Source organism: Camelus bactrianus, chromosome 17, assembly GCF_048773025.1.
Source record: "Camelus bactrianus isolate YW-2024 breed Bactrian camel chromosome 17, ASM4877302v1, whole genome shotgun sequence".
Classification (NCBI taxonomy): domain Eukaryota; kingdom Metazoa; phylum Chordata; class Mammalia; order Artiodactyla; family Camelidae; genus Camelus; species Camelus bactrianus.
Genome location: NC_133555.1, coordinates 41,044,065 through 41,058,656, shown reverse-complemented (window position 1 = coordinate 41,058,656; position 14,592 = coordinate 41,044,065). Strand labels below are relative to the sequence as shown.

The window sequence follows — 14,592 nt, the reverse complement described above, 5'->3', positions numbered from 1 at the left end:
CGTGCGAGCCCTCCATCTGCCAGGTGATGCTGATGCTTGTGGTTCAGGGCCCGCCGTGAAGGAGCAGGGCACTGGCCCAGGCCCCTGCATTTATCCTAAAGAAGACCTGGGCTCCCTTTTTCCCAGACGTCTTCTAAGAAATATATTGGTCTTTACTTGTTTGTCCTGCTTTCCCAGCCAGTTGAGATTCCTTGTGGGCAAGGGTCGTATCTTACAGGCCTTAATATCCCCCTAGTGCCTTATAATGAGTCTTTCCACAAATATTTATTGAGTGCAGTACCATGTGCCAGACGCCATGCAGGTAGTGGGGACACACAGTGAACAAAAGGAAGTCCTCATTCTCTGGAGCTTATGTTCTAGCAAATGTACGAGAGATGGTACAGAGTGGATGATGAATATGTGTGGAATAAAGTAAAATTCCTTTGCTGTTTTCTGAGTGCTCCAAGAGTCTCTCTTGGCATAGTGGAAACCATGCAGCCAGACCCCCGTGTTCCTACAGCCCCGGTTGCCAGGCCAGATCGTGTCTCCGCTTCTTAAACAAGTTGCTGCGATCCTGAATCCTGTAGTCAAGGCAGCACCAGCTCTGATCGACCCGCTGTATGTCATGGCCCAGGTCAAGTATCTCTCAGGTGAGCCTGTGGGCCCTTGTGGCCAGTGGGGCCCCTGGGTTAGCGTCCACAGGCTTCATGCCTGGGCTACTCCACGCACACACCCTCACCCTCACCAGACCTGCCCACTCCTTCCAGCCTCCAATCCCCAAGACTCCGTCCTGACTCCCCACCAGCAGGGGTCTCTCCCACTCAGCCCTTTTGCTGATTGCTGACTTGATCTGTGCCAGGTAATAATCACTGAACTTGCGTTAGGTGCAGGCACTGCTCTAATCCTGGGCTACAACAGTACTCACAACAGGCAAGAAGTTCATCATGGAGTTTGCATCCTCCATGTAAGGATGTAGGGGACATAGACAATAAACGTAGTCTTGCACTGGAGAAAAGTAAAGTGAGGAAGGGGTGCGGGGGTGACAGGGTTGCAGTTTTTAAAAGGTGGTCAGGAAGGTCTCATGGGGAAGTGAGACCCTGTACCATTCGATTTTCAGAGCCTCCAGCAGCCAGAATGGTACCCGTCCACCCTCTCATATCAAGGCCCAGATCCCAGAGAGAGAAGGAGAGGGGAGCCTTCCATGGGTGCCTGTTACCCTCTGAAATACTCTCTCCCTTCGGCCTTTTACCCCTGTCTGCCTGAAAGCCAAGCTGATCTCTTGTCCAGAGGCTTCCAAAGAATCCAGAATGCTGTGGCGTGCCTATGTGCTCTGGCTCTGTGTGGGTTGCCCTCTGCTAAGAGCTCCCCTGTCTTCACCCTCAGTCCTCCCAGTGTCCATCTGGGTGCCAGGTTTACCCACAGCTTCAAGGTCTCCTGGGTACAAGGCAAGGACAGAACCCCTGCCACCACCCTCCATCCCCCCAACCCCACAGGGGTGCCGCCAGCTGCCAGCAGCTTTAGGGACAAAGCAAGGTCTCCAGCTGCTTAGGTTGCCATGGTGACATCTTCACATTTCTGCAGTACACAAGGAAGGAGCAGGGAGTCTGGGACCCAGAAGCCAGTGCCCGGGTTATAGACCCCGAGCAGGAGCTGTTGAGGGACCTGACTGCAGAGAGAGGAGGGCTTTCCCACCACCTCACTGGACCTGACCCCTGGGCTGCCACTGCTGCCTGCGAAGGGCCAGCCAGGCTGCAGGGGGGGCTTCTCAGCCCATGGTGCCCAGGCATTCAGAGCTCAGCTTCAGAAGCCAGTGGCCCTGGATTTAACTGCTGAGTTTGTCCCTTCTAAGAGAGTAACTTACATCACTGAAGTTTCAGTCCTACGTGTAAAAGACAAGCATGGTAATACCAAGCCTGCAGTGAGTGACAGGCAGGTATTAAACTAGCCTTTCTGAAGTGCTTTGCCTGTGTTGGCACAGAGCAGGTGTTTCTTCGGTTGTGGCTATTATAGTTGCTATTATTATTAGGTTTTGTTCTGCTCTTAGGGGTGGGAATCGAGACTTAAGTGTTTCCCCGAGCTTCCAGATGGAGCAGTGCAGTGACTTAGCCATCTCCCTGAGGGTACAGGGAGAAGGGAGGGGTCACACCAAGGCTTGAGTTTCCTGGCTTTTGTCTGGGTCAAGGCAAAAACTGTGCAGTTCTAATTTTAGGAAGAGACCTCTAAGTGGAGCAGAACAGAGCTGGATAAAATGCCCAACTTGGGTATTTCTGGGGAAAAGGACATGTAAAATTTATTCTGCCTTTACATATCCAGTCCTGAGAGTCCCCAAGCATCCCTGGATGTAGAGCTTTGTTTATTGTTTCTAGGAGAGTTGGAGAATGCCCAGAGCATCCTGCAGCGTTGCCTAGAGCTGGACCCCACCTTCGTGGACGCCCACCTCCTCATGGCCCAGATCTACCTGGCTCAGGGCAACTTTGCCATGTGCTCCCACTGCTTGGAGCTGGGCGTCAGCCACAACTTCCAGGTGCAAACCCCTCTGCCCTGTCACCCACTCAGCGTCACACAGCTCAGTTAGCTGCAGCCTTCACTTGCCTTGGGAAAGCAGCCCTAGGAGCTGCCTGTATCCCCCAGTCCCTTCTGCTGCACAGGCTCTGTGGGCCCCTGTGGCTTTCTGTCCTCTGGGTGCTGGAGCCCCACCTCTGCTCTGTTCCTCTAGGTCCGAGACCACCCCCTCTACCATTTCATCAAGGCCAGGGCCCTCAACAAGTCTGGGGACTACCCAGAAGCCATAAAGGCACTGAAGATGATCGTAAAATTACCAACTCAGAAGATGGAAGAAAGCAAGAAGTTCCGTGGGCCCTCGGTGCGGCCCAGTGAGCGGGTATCCATCCTACTGGAACTGGCAGATGCCCTCCGGATGAATGGGGAACTGGTAAGAAATGCCACACTCTCTTCCTTGGTGCTCGGGCAGGCTGGAGGTCCAGAGTGGGCCTGGGAACCAGGCTCTTTGATTCTGGCTGATGTCTCCTTGTGCTTTATTTGAGTCTTTATTCATTTGGGAGCCTATTTCTCCCCTGCCTAAAAGGCTTCAGTGACTCCCATTGACCTCAAGATCAAGTCCACGCCCTGCTGAGCCCTGCATGATCTGTCCCCTGCCTACCCCACTGTCCGCATGAGGATCTCAGGGAGGCAGAGCACACAGGCCCATCAGGGCCACCACAGATGGTTGTGCAGGTTGGGCAGTACACTGTTCCAGTGGATGCCGGTTGTGTCCCCTTGGAATTTTGCAGTGTACAGCCTGCTCAACTGTATGAGGCAGCCCTGGGGCCTTGGATGGAATGGCTGAGCAAAGGCGGGGAGCACCTGGGCATCCTATGCTGGTACACAGGAGCAATGGGGAACACAGAGTCAGGGGCAAAGCCTAGGGGAGCTGGATTCCACGTACTCCCTTGGCCTCACTGGCCTCACCTGCTCACCTGCTCACCTGCTCACCGGGAGGGTGTTTGCCAGCAGAGCTCCTGGGACATTGGACTTTCTCCTGTGATGATCCTGGCATAGAGAAGAAACCAGCCCATGTGGCCTTTTCTCCTTAAAGTTAAAAATGGCAAAGATGGGAGTGTGAAATCCTGTTTATTGTACTTTCCTCCTTTAAATCTGTCAAAAAAAGAACACAAGAATTAAGAGTAGAGAAGGAATCTCCATCTGTAACAAAATGTATTCAGCTGTTGATTGAGGGCCTGCTATCTATGCCAGGCGCTGCGGTGGGGCCTGGGGGTAAAGGAGAACAGGCCAGCAAGAGTCCTATCCTTTCACAAGTTCCCATCAGGGGAAGAGAGAGAAGTCAGGGTGCAGTGAGGGGGAGTGAGGTTCCTGCATTTGCTTGAAACTCTGAACTGGAGATGTGGTCACACCAGGAAAAACAGGGGCATCCCTAAAGGAACCCAGCTCCAGGGAGGGTTACTGACCAGGAACTCCCTGTTGAAATGTGTCCGTGGTTTTCTCTGCCCTGGGCTCCTGTCTAGAAGAGATGGGCCAGAGGAAAGAAAGGAGGGAAGTAACCTGAAAACCAGTTTTGCAGCTTGCTTTGCTAAAATAACAGATCTGTGAGCTGTGGCCTTCCCTGGGAGCCATGGGGTCCATCCTGAGCCCAGCTTCTCACCGCCAAAGGGAGGACCCACAGAAAGCTAAGGGGAGATGTGCTCCCAGGGCCGCTGTGCCAGGGCGCTCTCTCCCCAGCCTGGTTCTTGAGAAAAGGGCAGGGTTAGATGGAGCTGTTCCCCTTAGAGGATGAGTGGTGATGGGAAGGGGTCCAACATGGAACTATAGATGGTTATGAGAAAGGGAGGGAGGGAGGGAGGGATGGGAGAAATGAAAGAGAGGAAAAAGAAGGGAGGGTGGAGGGGAGGAAAGCAAGAGAAGAGAGAGAAAGGAAAGAGAAATAACAAGAAAAAGACAAGTAGAAATTACACTTTGGGAGAAAGAATACTATAAAAAATAGAAGAAATATTTTTTCAGGAAACTTTACTGCACTCAAGGAAAATAAAAAGAACATGGAATCTTGTAAAACCAGCTCAAAGTAGAGCATAAGAGATCAACAAAGGGGTCCTAGTAAAACAGGGAAAGATGATAGGTCAGCTGGCAGAGTTAAAGAAAGCAGCCCCAGGAAACAATGATAGCATTATAAAATTATAAAATGCAGTCCCTTGAGAAACCTAGGAAGTAGGCTTGCCCTTGCTGAATTGACAACAGACTTTGGGATGCCCAGGGCAGGTGCTCACAGTCAGGGCTTTGGTGCACCCCAGCTGACCCCACCCTCCAGGAACAGTGGCCATGGACACGCAAGGGCTCTCTCTCCTTCCTGCCGCTCTGAGGTGGAGGTGGGCCATTGTGTCTTGGCTTCTGTGTTGCAGGATAGCTCCCAGCTGTCTCCGTGTCCCGTGTCTCTCTGGGGGCAAGAGTGGAAACGGGAGGGCGGCTTTAAGCTTCCCAGAAGAGGTTTTAAGTGTTGTCAGGCCACATGTGGTGGGTGACGGCAGATGGAGGTCTGTTGGCTCCCCATGTCTTAGCACGAGGCCACCAAGATCATGCAGGACGCCATCATCGAGTTCAGCGGTACGCCAGAGGAGATCCGCATCACCATCGCCAACGTGGACTTGGCCCTGAGCAAGGGGGACGTGGACCTGGCGCTGAGCGTGCTGAGGAACGTCACACCCAAGCAGCCCTGCTACACGGAGGCCAAGGAGAAGATGGCCAGCATCTACCTGCAGACGCGCAAGGACGTCCGCCTCTACATCGGGTGCTACCGGTGAGCTCTGACAGCCTCCGCCCCAGGAGCGTCTTAGGGAGTGTTTTCTCCAGATTGTCCCCTGCAATCTGGGTCTTCAGAGTGTGTTTGAGGAAAGTATGGACTTTCCCATGGGTTAGAATTTGAGCGTGATGGGTCGGTCCTGTCGCCTTGCTGCTGAGTTGTGAGGATACAGGGCTGCATCTGCCCTGAGTCATGCTTGCCCATGCCACCATGTCTCACATCCTGGGGGAACCATGGTTCTGCCCTGGCCCCTGGCCCCACTACTCCTTGAGGAAATGTTCAGCAACTCAGATGTGACCGATGTGAGCAAAGGAGGATGGAGAGCACGGGTGGATAGCCCCAAGCTGCTGCCTCTCCGACTTGACATTGGGACCTCAAGGGTCCCTTCCCTGTCCCCTTTCTCAGGCAAAACTCCATCTCTGCAGGTCAGGTGGAAGGAGAGTGCTGTCTGGGGCATTGGGGAGGTGATGCCAAGAGCAGTGGGAAACCAGTAAACAGTGGGGTGACAGTCACACTGGAGGTTTAGAAAGAGCAGGCTGCCTCGTGAAGAGGGTTGAGGGGCTGGGAGCGGAGGTCAGAGGAATGGGTGGAAGTGCTGGCAGTGGTCCAGATGACAGATGAGGGGAGCCCGGACGAAGGGCTCCAGCACCTGCCTCATATGAACTAATAAGTATTGGATGATGAGTGACTGAATGAATGAATGAATGTCAGCCAGAATGAACGGGAAAGAGGAGGCAGTGGATTCAGGAATAGGAAGGACACACAGGTCTAAGTGCAGGTGCTTACTTTTGCAGGGAGCTCTGTGAACATCTGCCCAGCCCCCACACCAGTCTGCTACTGGGTGATGCTTTCATGAACATTCAGGAGGTGAGTGAAGGCCTCATGGCCTTGCCAAGTGGACCCCCAGTCTCACTTCTCCCATGAGAGAGACGAGAGAGACCCCTGACCCTTTCCCCCATAGCCTGAGAAGGCCCTGGAGGTCTACAACGAAGCCTACAGAAAGAACCCACACGATGCATCGCTGGTCAGCAGGATTGGGCAAGCTTACGTGAAGACCCACCAGTACACCAAGGTCAGGCTGGACTCGGGTGGGGAGGGCCAGCCCAGCAGGGAAGATGGAGGAGGGTGCACGGGTGAGGGGCTGCATGGGAGGGGAGACCCTGCTGAACTGGGTGCCAAGGGGAAAACTCAGCAACTCCCCACCCCCCACCCCCACGTACTGAGGCTGAGGTTTGAGTCATGTGCCAGCCAGGAGGCCTTCACCTCAGAGGCTTCTGTGTTCTGGAGGGGCACGCAGTGTGCGGTGCTCAAGCGTATAACCAGCCCTGATGCCGACATTTCCTGTTGGCACCAAGGCAATTAATTATTATGAGGCTGCTCAGAAGATTAGTGGACAGGACTTTCTGTGCTGTGATCTGGCTGAACTGCTTCTGAAGCTGAAGAAGTTCAACAAAGCAGAAAGAATTCTGAAGCAGGCACTGGATCATGACTTTGGTGAGGCAGCACTGTAACTCAGTCCCCTAGCATTCGGAGCAGACAGACTGCCCTCGGCCCACACCCTCTTCTCCTGCAGAATGGTGCAGGGGACGGGCTCTGAACCTAGTCCCCATCCTTGGTCCATCCCCCGCTTCCCAGGGGCCAGAAAGCACTAATTTGAGTTTCCATTTTGCAGTCAAAGACATCCCATCCATGATGAATGATGTCAAGTGCTTACTTTTGCTGGCAAAGGTTTACAAGAGCCATAAAAAAGAAGATGTGGTAGAAACTTTGAACAAGGTAATTGACAAGTAGATGCAAGCTCTTTATCTGCTATTTCCTGATGGGAGCTGAAGATAGGATAGAATAGATAGGACTGGAAGGCTCCAGGCCTGGTCCTCAAAAGAGGATCTAGGTTACCACTCTGCCCTCCACCTTCCATTCATTCCCCCGCCCTTGCTCTTTTACTGATGGTGCACTCAAGTCCTCTGAGCCCAGCTGAGCTGGGCTGGAGAAGGCAGGGGGTCAGACAGTGCCTTTGTCCTCAAGGATGCTGATGCTGATGGTAACAGACAATGCCAGCAGCTCCCTTGCACTGAATGCTCTGTGCTGAGTTCTGTACTCGGCTTTTTGTTTTCTTATTTAATTCTCACAGTAGCTCTTTGAGATGAGCTCTGTGACATTCTATTTGACAGGTAAGGCTCAAAGAAGTTAAGAAATATACCCAAAGTCACTGCTAGTAAGTGGTGGGACTGAGATTTGAACTGGGTCTGGCTTGTCCCAACCCACACTCTCCCCACTGGGCTGCTCCTGACGGGAGACTCCTGGCCATTCTTGCCACGCCCTCCTCACTCCTCTATCTGAGCATGTGGCCTGGCACTTACCCCTGGGGTGTGTTCTGTGGTTGGAGAGCATCTCTGCTTGAGATGACGTATTCTTTTGTTTCCCACTGGCTTTCCATTCCTCTGTTTGGCCCTCGGTGAACCAAGGGCAGACTTGTGCCCGCTTCCCAAAACTTAACGCTGGCATCATCATTTCCTCTTGCCCTGATGCTCTCTGTTTACTCACTGGATCATTGTATGTCGTGCACATTGGTGGGGGCTGCCTCAGATCCCAAGCAGGGCATTATTCAGAATGAATACACCCATCAAAATGCAGCCTGTGTTGAGTACCTACTGTGTGCTTGGTCTAGCCTGTAGGACAGCTGAAGCAAATTAGACGTAATGAGTGCCAAGGTGTGATGGAAACAGGTAAACAAGTTGAGTACAATAGAGTGTTTTGTTCAAGTGCCTTTGCTTCTGCTCCTGCCCCAGAGGCAGTGCCAGCTCGCCTCCTGAGTACTCAGCCAGTGGTCTCGCCTGTCCGGAGTGACCTACATTTGCTCAAGCGCCCTTGAGATGCCCCTTCTAAGACGGCTGGCCCTGAGATGAGAGCTTGGGGACTTACTGTGAATTGGCCTGAGATCTGGCACATCAGGCTCCAGGTTTCTGATGCTGAGTTTGCTGGTTTCCCAAGGCCATGGACCTCCAGTCTCGGATCTTGAAGCGTGTCCCCCTGGAGCAACCGGAAATGATCCCCTCCCAGAAGCAACTAGCATCCTCCATCTGCATCCAGTTTGGGGAGTACTACCTGGCCGAGAAGGAGTTCACCAAGGCAGTGCGGTCTTACAAGGACGCCCTCTCCTACTCGCCCACTGACAATAAGGTGGGATCATTAGAGTGAGACCCTGTTCCGTCTCTTGGGGCACAGAGCCTTGCAGAGCTCCCTGTCCAGGAGTGGAGGCCAGCTCCCTCTCTGTGTCTCCCTGAGGAGCTGCAGGTGCAAGGGGCAGGGACCCCTGGGCCCCCACCCACTGCAGCCCTCAGAGCAAGGCTGGAAGCCCATCTTTGGACAGCCATACATGGTGGGTGGAGCAGGGAAGGCATTACTGAAAGACACTGCAGGTTAGTCTGGCGTTTTCAGGTCCCCCTTATAGGTGGAGAGACGATGAGAGGGTAGTTGGCAGGGGCTCTTTGGGTGTGAAGCCCAGGCTAAGCTTCCAAGGAGGTTTAGCGTTGCTCAGCAGGTGTGGCTTCAGGTAGCTGGAGTTCACGCTAAGGAGTAGATGAAGAGCTTAGTGACAGACCCACTCGTGTATTTAATATGCTCTCACTGAACAGGTTCCCGGTGTGTGCCAGGTACTGTGCTAGGCCCTGTACCTACTCCTTGCCCACAGGCTGCCCTCAGGCACAGGGTACAGACAAGTACATACACAGTTCTAATACCATGTGATACCCGCAGGGGGCTCAGGGCACTATAGGAACTCAGAAGAGGGGCACCTGTCCCAGAGTCTGGTCTCAGAGGGCCTCCTGGAGGAGGTGAGGTCAGAGCTAAAGCTGAAGGATGAGTATGAGTTAACCAGATCCTGACTGTCAGAGGTTAGTAAAAGGCCTGGTGTGACTGGAGTATTGGGTGGGAGACTAGGAGGACCAGAGACATTTTCCTAGCAGATCAAAGACATATTTGGAAGGCAGAGCTGATGCAGGAACAAGGCATCAGTCCCCAAGTTTTCCCATGATGCTCATTGCTTAGTTATCATATCCAATCTTGTCCAGGTGGAGCTGGAGCTGGCGCGGCTCTACCTCCTGCAGGGGCACCTGGACTTGTGCGAGCAGCAGTGCGCCATCCTCCTGCAGACCGAGAACAACCATGAGATGGCCTCTGTGGTGAGAGGCTCCGGGACCTCTTCCCTGCCCTCCCCAGCCCTGTGACCACATGCCGGCTACTTCCTAGCCCCATAACCCCAGATGCCTGGCTGACCTGCCCCCAAAAGTGGACTCAGCACTGGACCTGCTGTCCTTCGGACAGGAGGGGTGGGCTGGCAGCAGGGGGCAGCATCGACCTCCCAGGCCACTCTGAGGGAAGGTGGGGAGGCTGATTCACTCCAGGGGAAACCACACCCACGGGTGAAGGCATGGGTGGGCCAGGTTCCTGGGGCTTCGGGAAGTGTGTGGGAACAGCCCTCCCCAGTGCCACCTCTCTCTTCCTGGTCACCCAGACCACCTCCAGGGCTGCCCCAGCGGAGGTGGAGAATCCCCATTCCACCTCATCACCTGGAGCTGGCAGTTCTCAGATGGGGGCGGAGGGACCGGTTCCGTGGGTGTCTACCCCTGGCTTTTCCTTCCCACTTCCATCCTCACCCACCTTCCCCTTCCCCAGGGTCGCCCCGCCTCTTGGGCTTCTCCTGTGGCAGCTTCTCCCAGTGCCCAGAGAGGCGACAGGAAGGAAGTCCTCTCCCACTTTCCCTCCTTACTGCTCCCCACAGCCTCCCCAACACGCCCATGCAAGTGGCTGTCCCAGCATTGTGGGTTTTTCTGATAGATGATGGCTGACCTGATGTTTAGAAAACAGAAATATGAAGCTGCCATCAATCTCTACCACCAAGTCCTGGAGAAAGCGCCAGGTAACTGCCTGCCTGGAGCTGCCCACTGAGACTGCCTGTGTCAGTTCCCACCAAGCCAGGGCTGCTCTCTCCTAGAAGGGTGGGCCCTCTCCCCTCCTTCCTGACCGGGCAGGGAAGCCCCTTCCTCTCTGATTGTTCCCAGAGAGGCAGGAAGCTGATAAAGTCCCAGTGGAACATGCTGGCCCTTCCCAAGTCCAAGGGGCCAGTTCCTGGTCTCAGGCAGGGCAGCAGTTGGCACTGGACCCGAGACAGCCTGTCTGTCCCCAAATCACAGACACTGGGGCTCAACAGAAGTCCCTTTTTGAGGTCACAGCCACCTGAAGGTGGCTAGAAATTTACCTCGATATACAGCTCCATTCCCACTCACTGCAGCATAAAACCACCTTTTCTTGCTGGAGAAGGCTTGAGCCGAACAGGAGACTCAGGCTGGAGCCCCAGTCAGGCCCACAGCAGAGTCGCCCAGAGGCCCAGCAGATTGTAGCCGTTAGCAGTGTGGGTCCTGGAGCCAGACCAGCTAGGTAAGAATCCTGGTCTTTCACTTACCAGCTATGTAACCTTTGGCAGATTGCTGCACTTCTTTGTTCCTCAGTCGCCTCATCTGTAAAATGGGGACAATAAGAGTACTTACTTCATTGTGTCTCACTGGAGACCAGTGGAGACACTGGAGCTGCTGGGATATCCCTGCTCAGTTCAGATGAGTAGTGTCTCCTGGTCCTCCCTCCCCTCTCCCTGCCAGGTCACAGAGCACCCTGCCTGAATTAGCAATTGGTTATCACAGCCTGGAGATTTCTGCTCTCTTCTTTTAGACAATTTTCCTGTATTGAACAAACTAATCGATCTGCTGCGAAGAAGTGGCAAACTTGAAGATGCCCCTGCCTTCTTTGAATTGGCCAAGAAGATGTCCAGCCGGGTGCCTTGGGAGCCAGGGTTCAACTACTGCAGGGGCATCTACTGCTGGTGGGTTGTAGGGGGGCGGTGTCTGCAGTTATGCGCAGGAGGCTCTCCCTAACAGACGTACAGGGCTTTGCTAGGGAAGCAGAAACTCAGTTTCCAGATCTGGAAGTAGGGAGACCAGCGATCCTGCCCCTGCTTTATGCAGATTCCCAGAGTGAGCCTTGTATGTCCCTGCAGTCTCCAGGCCAGATTCCCTATCTGATTCTTGGTGCTTCTCTCGTCCACCACAGGTACCTAGGGCAGCCCAATGAAGCCCTGAAGTTCCTGAACAAAGCGCGCAGGGACAGCACTTGGGGCCAGAGCGCCACCTATTACATGGTGCAGATCTGTTTGAACCCAGACAACGAGATCATGGGTGGAGAAGCTTTCGAGAACCTGGTGGCTGAGAGCAAGTGAGGGCCTGGCTGGGCGGCGAGGCAGGGGCGGGACCCTGGGGGAGGCACGGAGAGCCTATGGCCTCTGGGTCGAGGCCCGGTGAGGGTCACAACGGCAGGCTGACGCCCTCCAGCTCAGCGTCTGATGCCTGCGGCTCCACCAGCAGGAAGGAATGGGAGCAGCACGGCGTGCGCACCGCAGAGAAGCTGCTGCGGGAGTTCTACCCGCACTCCGCCTGGGGCCAGACCCAGCTGCGGCTGCTGCAGAGCCTGTGCCTGCTGGCCACCAGGGAGAAGGCTAATGTGGAGGCGGCCCTGGGCACCTTCATTGAGATGGCCCAGGCCGAGGTGCGCGGGCTACTGGGAAGGGAGGGCAGGCAGGAGGGCAGGCAGGCGGGGAGGGTCCCAGGGCCCGGCACGACAATGCCTGCTTCCCACCCCCACAGAAGGACAGCGTCCCCGCTCTGCTGGCCATGGCGCAGGCCTACATGCTGCTGAAGCAGGTCCCCAAGGCGCGCACGCAGTTGAAGCGTCTGGCCAAGGCTCCGTGGGCACTGGCCGAGGCTGAGGACCTGGAGAAGAGCTGGCTCCTGCTGGCCGACATCTACTGCCAGGGCAGCAAGTTCGACCTGGCCTCGGAGCTGCTGCGGCGCTGCGTGCAGTACAACAAGGCGAGGAGTGCGCCGCCGTCGGGACGAGTGGGCTTTGGGGATGAAAGAGGTGGGACAAGCCGGGGCACATGCACCACAGAGCATGGGGAGCAAGGTAGCCCCCGACCAGGGACAGGGAAAGGGGAAGAGAAATGGGAAAGGGCCTCAAGGTCGAGGGGCCTGCCGGGAGGGGTGGGTGGAGCCTGGAGAGGCTTTGGCAGGTCAGAACTGGACACATTAGTTTCAGAATAACTGAGAAGGGGGCTCACGGTCACCCCTCGCCAAGAATGCGAGGTGCTGCTGGGGTCTCCTAGTGGTTTGGGCTAATGCAGCCCACTGCCCATCCCTGGCTCCCACTGTGTCCCACCCCAGCGCTGGGACGGGATGTGGCTTCCCCTCCGCGGAGGCTCTGACCGGCTTTCCCTGCAGTCCTGCTGCAAGGCCTACGAGTACATGGGCTTCATCATGGAGAGGGAGCATTCCTACAAGGATGCAGCCACCAACTACGAGCTGGCCTGGAAGTACAGCCATCACACCAACCCCACCATTGGTAAGGCAGCCAGGCCAGGTGTACCTGGTACAGGAGGGAGGTGGGCACAAAGCCTGTGTTCTGACTGTTGTGGGAACCCGAGGAGTTTTCGGGTCATCCAGGTGCCAGCCCTTATCTGTATTCTCCCTGCCCCGGGACAGGCTTCAGACTCGCTTTCAACTACTTGAAGGACAAGAGGTTCGTGGAGGCCATCGAAGTCTGCCACAATGTGAGCTGCTGGCAGTGGCGGGGGGCTTGGTACAGCGGCGGGGCCCCCTGCCTGATGTTTCACACCCCTTCTCTCTCTGTCCCAGGTCCTCAGGGAGCACCCCCACTACCCCAAAATCAGAGAAGAAATTCTGGAAAAGGCCCAAGGGTCTCTGCGGCCATAGATGTGGTCAGTGGGAACCAGGGTGGGTAGAAGCCATCAACCTACAGAAGTTTCATGGAGGAGTGGGAAGTGGGTCAGGGGAGAAGAGGTTCAGAGAATAACATATTCTTCCCCATTTCTTTATTGTGTGTGGTTAATTTGAATCATGCCTCATCTGGTCTAAGGGGCACCCCAAGGCTTTGTGTTTTTAAGGCACAAGAAGCAGTTTTGCTCTGGGGAAGAAAGAGATCAGCCACCTTAGCTTCTGCTGGGCTTATTGGACAACTTCTAATGGGCCCCCCTTCTATCCCAGACTCTCAGGGAGCAGAGAGGAACAAAGAGGTGATTAAAAAAAATACCCTACAGCTATTTTAATATTTTTATGTCAGCCCATAAATGCCTCCCCTCTCCTGTCTGGTCCCCAGAATCCTGGATTAAAGAAGCAACCGCTTCTCCCTGCCAAGCTGCCCACTGCATCCTTCCTGGCAGTGGCCCAGAAGTCCTACTCTGTCCATACATTCTGTCTCCTCCTCCCCATGTCTTAAGCGGGCCTCTGCTGGTCCTTATCAGTTTGGGACAAACCTGATTATTCTTGCTTTGGGCAGGAACATGCATCCCAAGGAAAACTAGTTCCCATTTCAGCTTTTGTAAAAGACAGTGACCAACTAATTCATCCTCCAGAAACCCTTTTAAAACCTAAGGGGACAAAACCAGTGGTCCCTAGTTAGATGAATAATGTTGATTGTCACTGACAAGAGGGTGACAGCAGTCACCTTTGCTGTGTTCCCAATACCTCTCTTCCTGTTTTTCAGGATGGCAGTAATGGGCCAGTCTGATCTCATGGGAAGGAACTCTGAATTGGGAGGCCTAGAGTCTCCCCAGGTGACCTTCCCCTCTGGGTCTGTGTCCCCCTCTATGGCAGGAAATTAGACTAGGTCTGTGTGTTCCCAATCATGACAAATCCCTGCCAGTGATATCCAGCAAACATTTTTAAGTTTAATAACTGTGTGTTTAAGTATCTTCTTTATATAACAGAGAAAAATAGCACAACAAACTTGAGAATTCGTGGGTGTTGTGGCATAGAATGGTTCTAACTTTTAAGCATATTGATAAAACTGATACAAAGTAAAATACTTAGTATGAGTAGAACGCAGATGTGGCAAAGTTGTCCAGTGACGAAGGTTTGGTGACAGTGAACGGGTAAGGATCCCTTCTAGCCCGAGTTGTCCTTGATGGCTGCGAGCTGTGTTTTTGTAACATATTGCTGATCAGGTACATGGCCTCTTGGTATGAGTCAATGATCTGGAACTCTTTCCCCAGGTAACTCCCATCATTCCTATGGGAAGCCAGCTGCCTTAATTATGACCTGCTTTACAGCCTAGTTTCTTAGAGTGGGTTCTGTTGAGAGAAAAAAAAAACAAAAAACAAGAAGTGATCCTGTGGCCCTAGATGGGGAGCGGACAGGCTTAGTCCAGCCACGGGCTGTGTCCTTGGGTTGGGAGCCTGCAGG

General features: G+C 54.2%; 1 protein-coding gene across 6 annotated transcripts in view; it reads left to right on the top strand.

Annotated features, from left to right (window-relative positions):
* The window catches only part of TTC21A (tetratricopeptide repeat domain 21A), a 31,459-nt gene extending 18,012 nt beyond the window's left edge, over window positions 1-13,447 (top strand). For 3 of the 6 annotated variants that reach the window (XM_045509756.2, XM_045509757.2, XM_010945852.3), the window contains 18 exons: window positions 500-629; window positions 2,346-2,503; window positions 2,696-2,911; window positions 5,046-5,284; window positions 6,082-6,154; window positions 6,249-6,359; window positions 6,643-6,781; window positions 6,960-7,063; window positions 8,279-8,467; window positions 9,358-9,468; window positions 10,124-10,205; window positions 11,012-11,162; window positions 11,390-11,551; window positions 11,698-11,881; window positions 11,980-12,253; window positions 12,613-12,733; window positions 12,874-12,941; window positions 13,027-13,447. In XM_045509756.2, coding sequence (XP_045365712.2) covers window positions 500-629; window positions 2,346-2,503; window positions 2,696-2,911; window positions 5,046-5,284; window positions 6,082-6,154; window positions 6,249-6,359; window positions 6,643-6,781; window positions 6,960-7,063; window positions 8,279-8,467; window positions 9,358-9,468; window positions 10,124-10,205; window positions 11,012-11,162; window positions 11,390-11,551; window positions 11,698-11,881; window positions 11,980-12,253; window positions 12,613-12,733; window positions 12,874-12,941; window positions 13,027-13,133 — 2,619 coding nt within the window. In that variant the 3' untranslated portion in view covers window positions 13,134-13,447. The remainder of the gene's footprint in view (window positions 1-499; window positions 630-2,345; window positions 2,504-2,695; window positions 2,912-5,045; window positions 5,285-6,081; window positions 6,155-6,248; window positions 6,360-6,642; window positions 6,782-6,959; window positions 7,064-8,278; window positions 8,468-9,357; window positions 9,469-10,123; window positions 10,206-11,011; window positions 11,163-11,389; window positions 11,552-11,697; window positions 11,882-11,979; window positions 12,254-12,612; window positions 12,734-12,873; window positions 12,942-13,026) is intronic. The other 3 variants (XM_045509758.2, XM_010945853.3, XM_045509755.2) reach the window with 2 other exon arrangements.
* The last annotated feature ends 1,145 nt before the right edge of the window (window positions 13,448-14,592 follow it).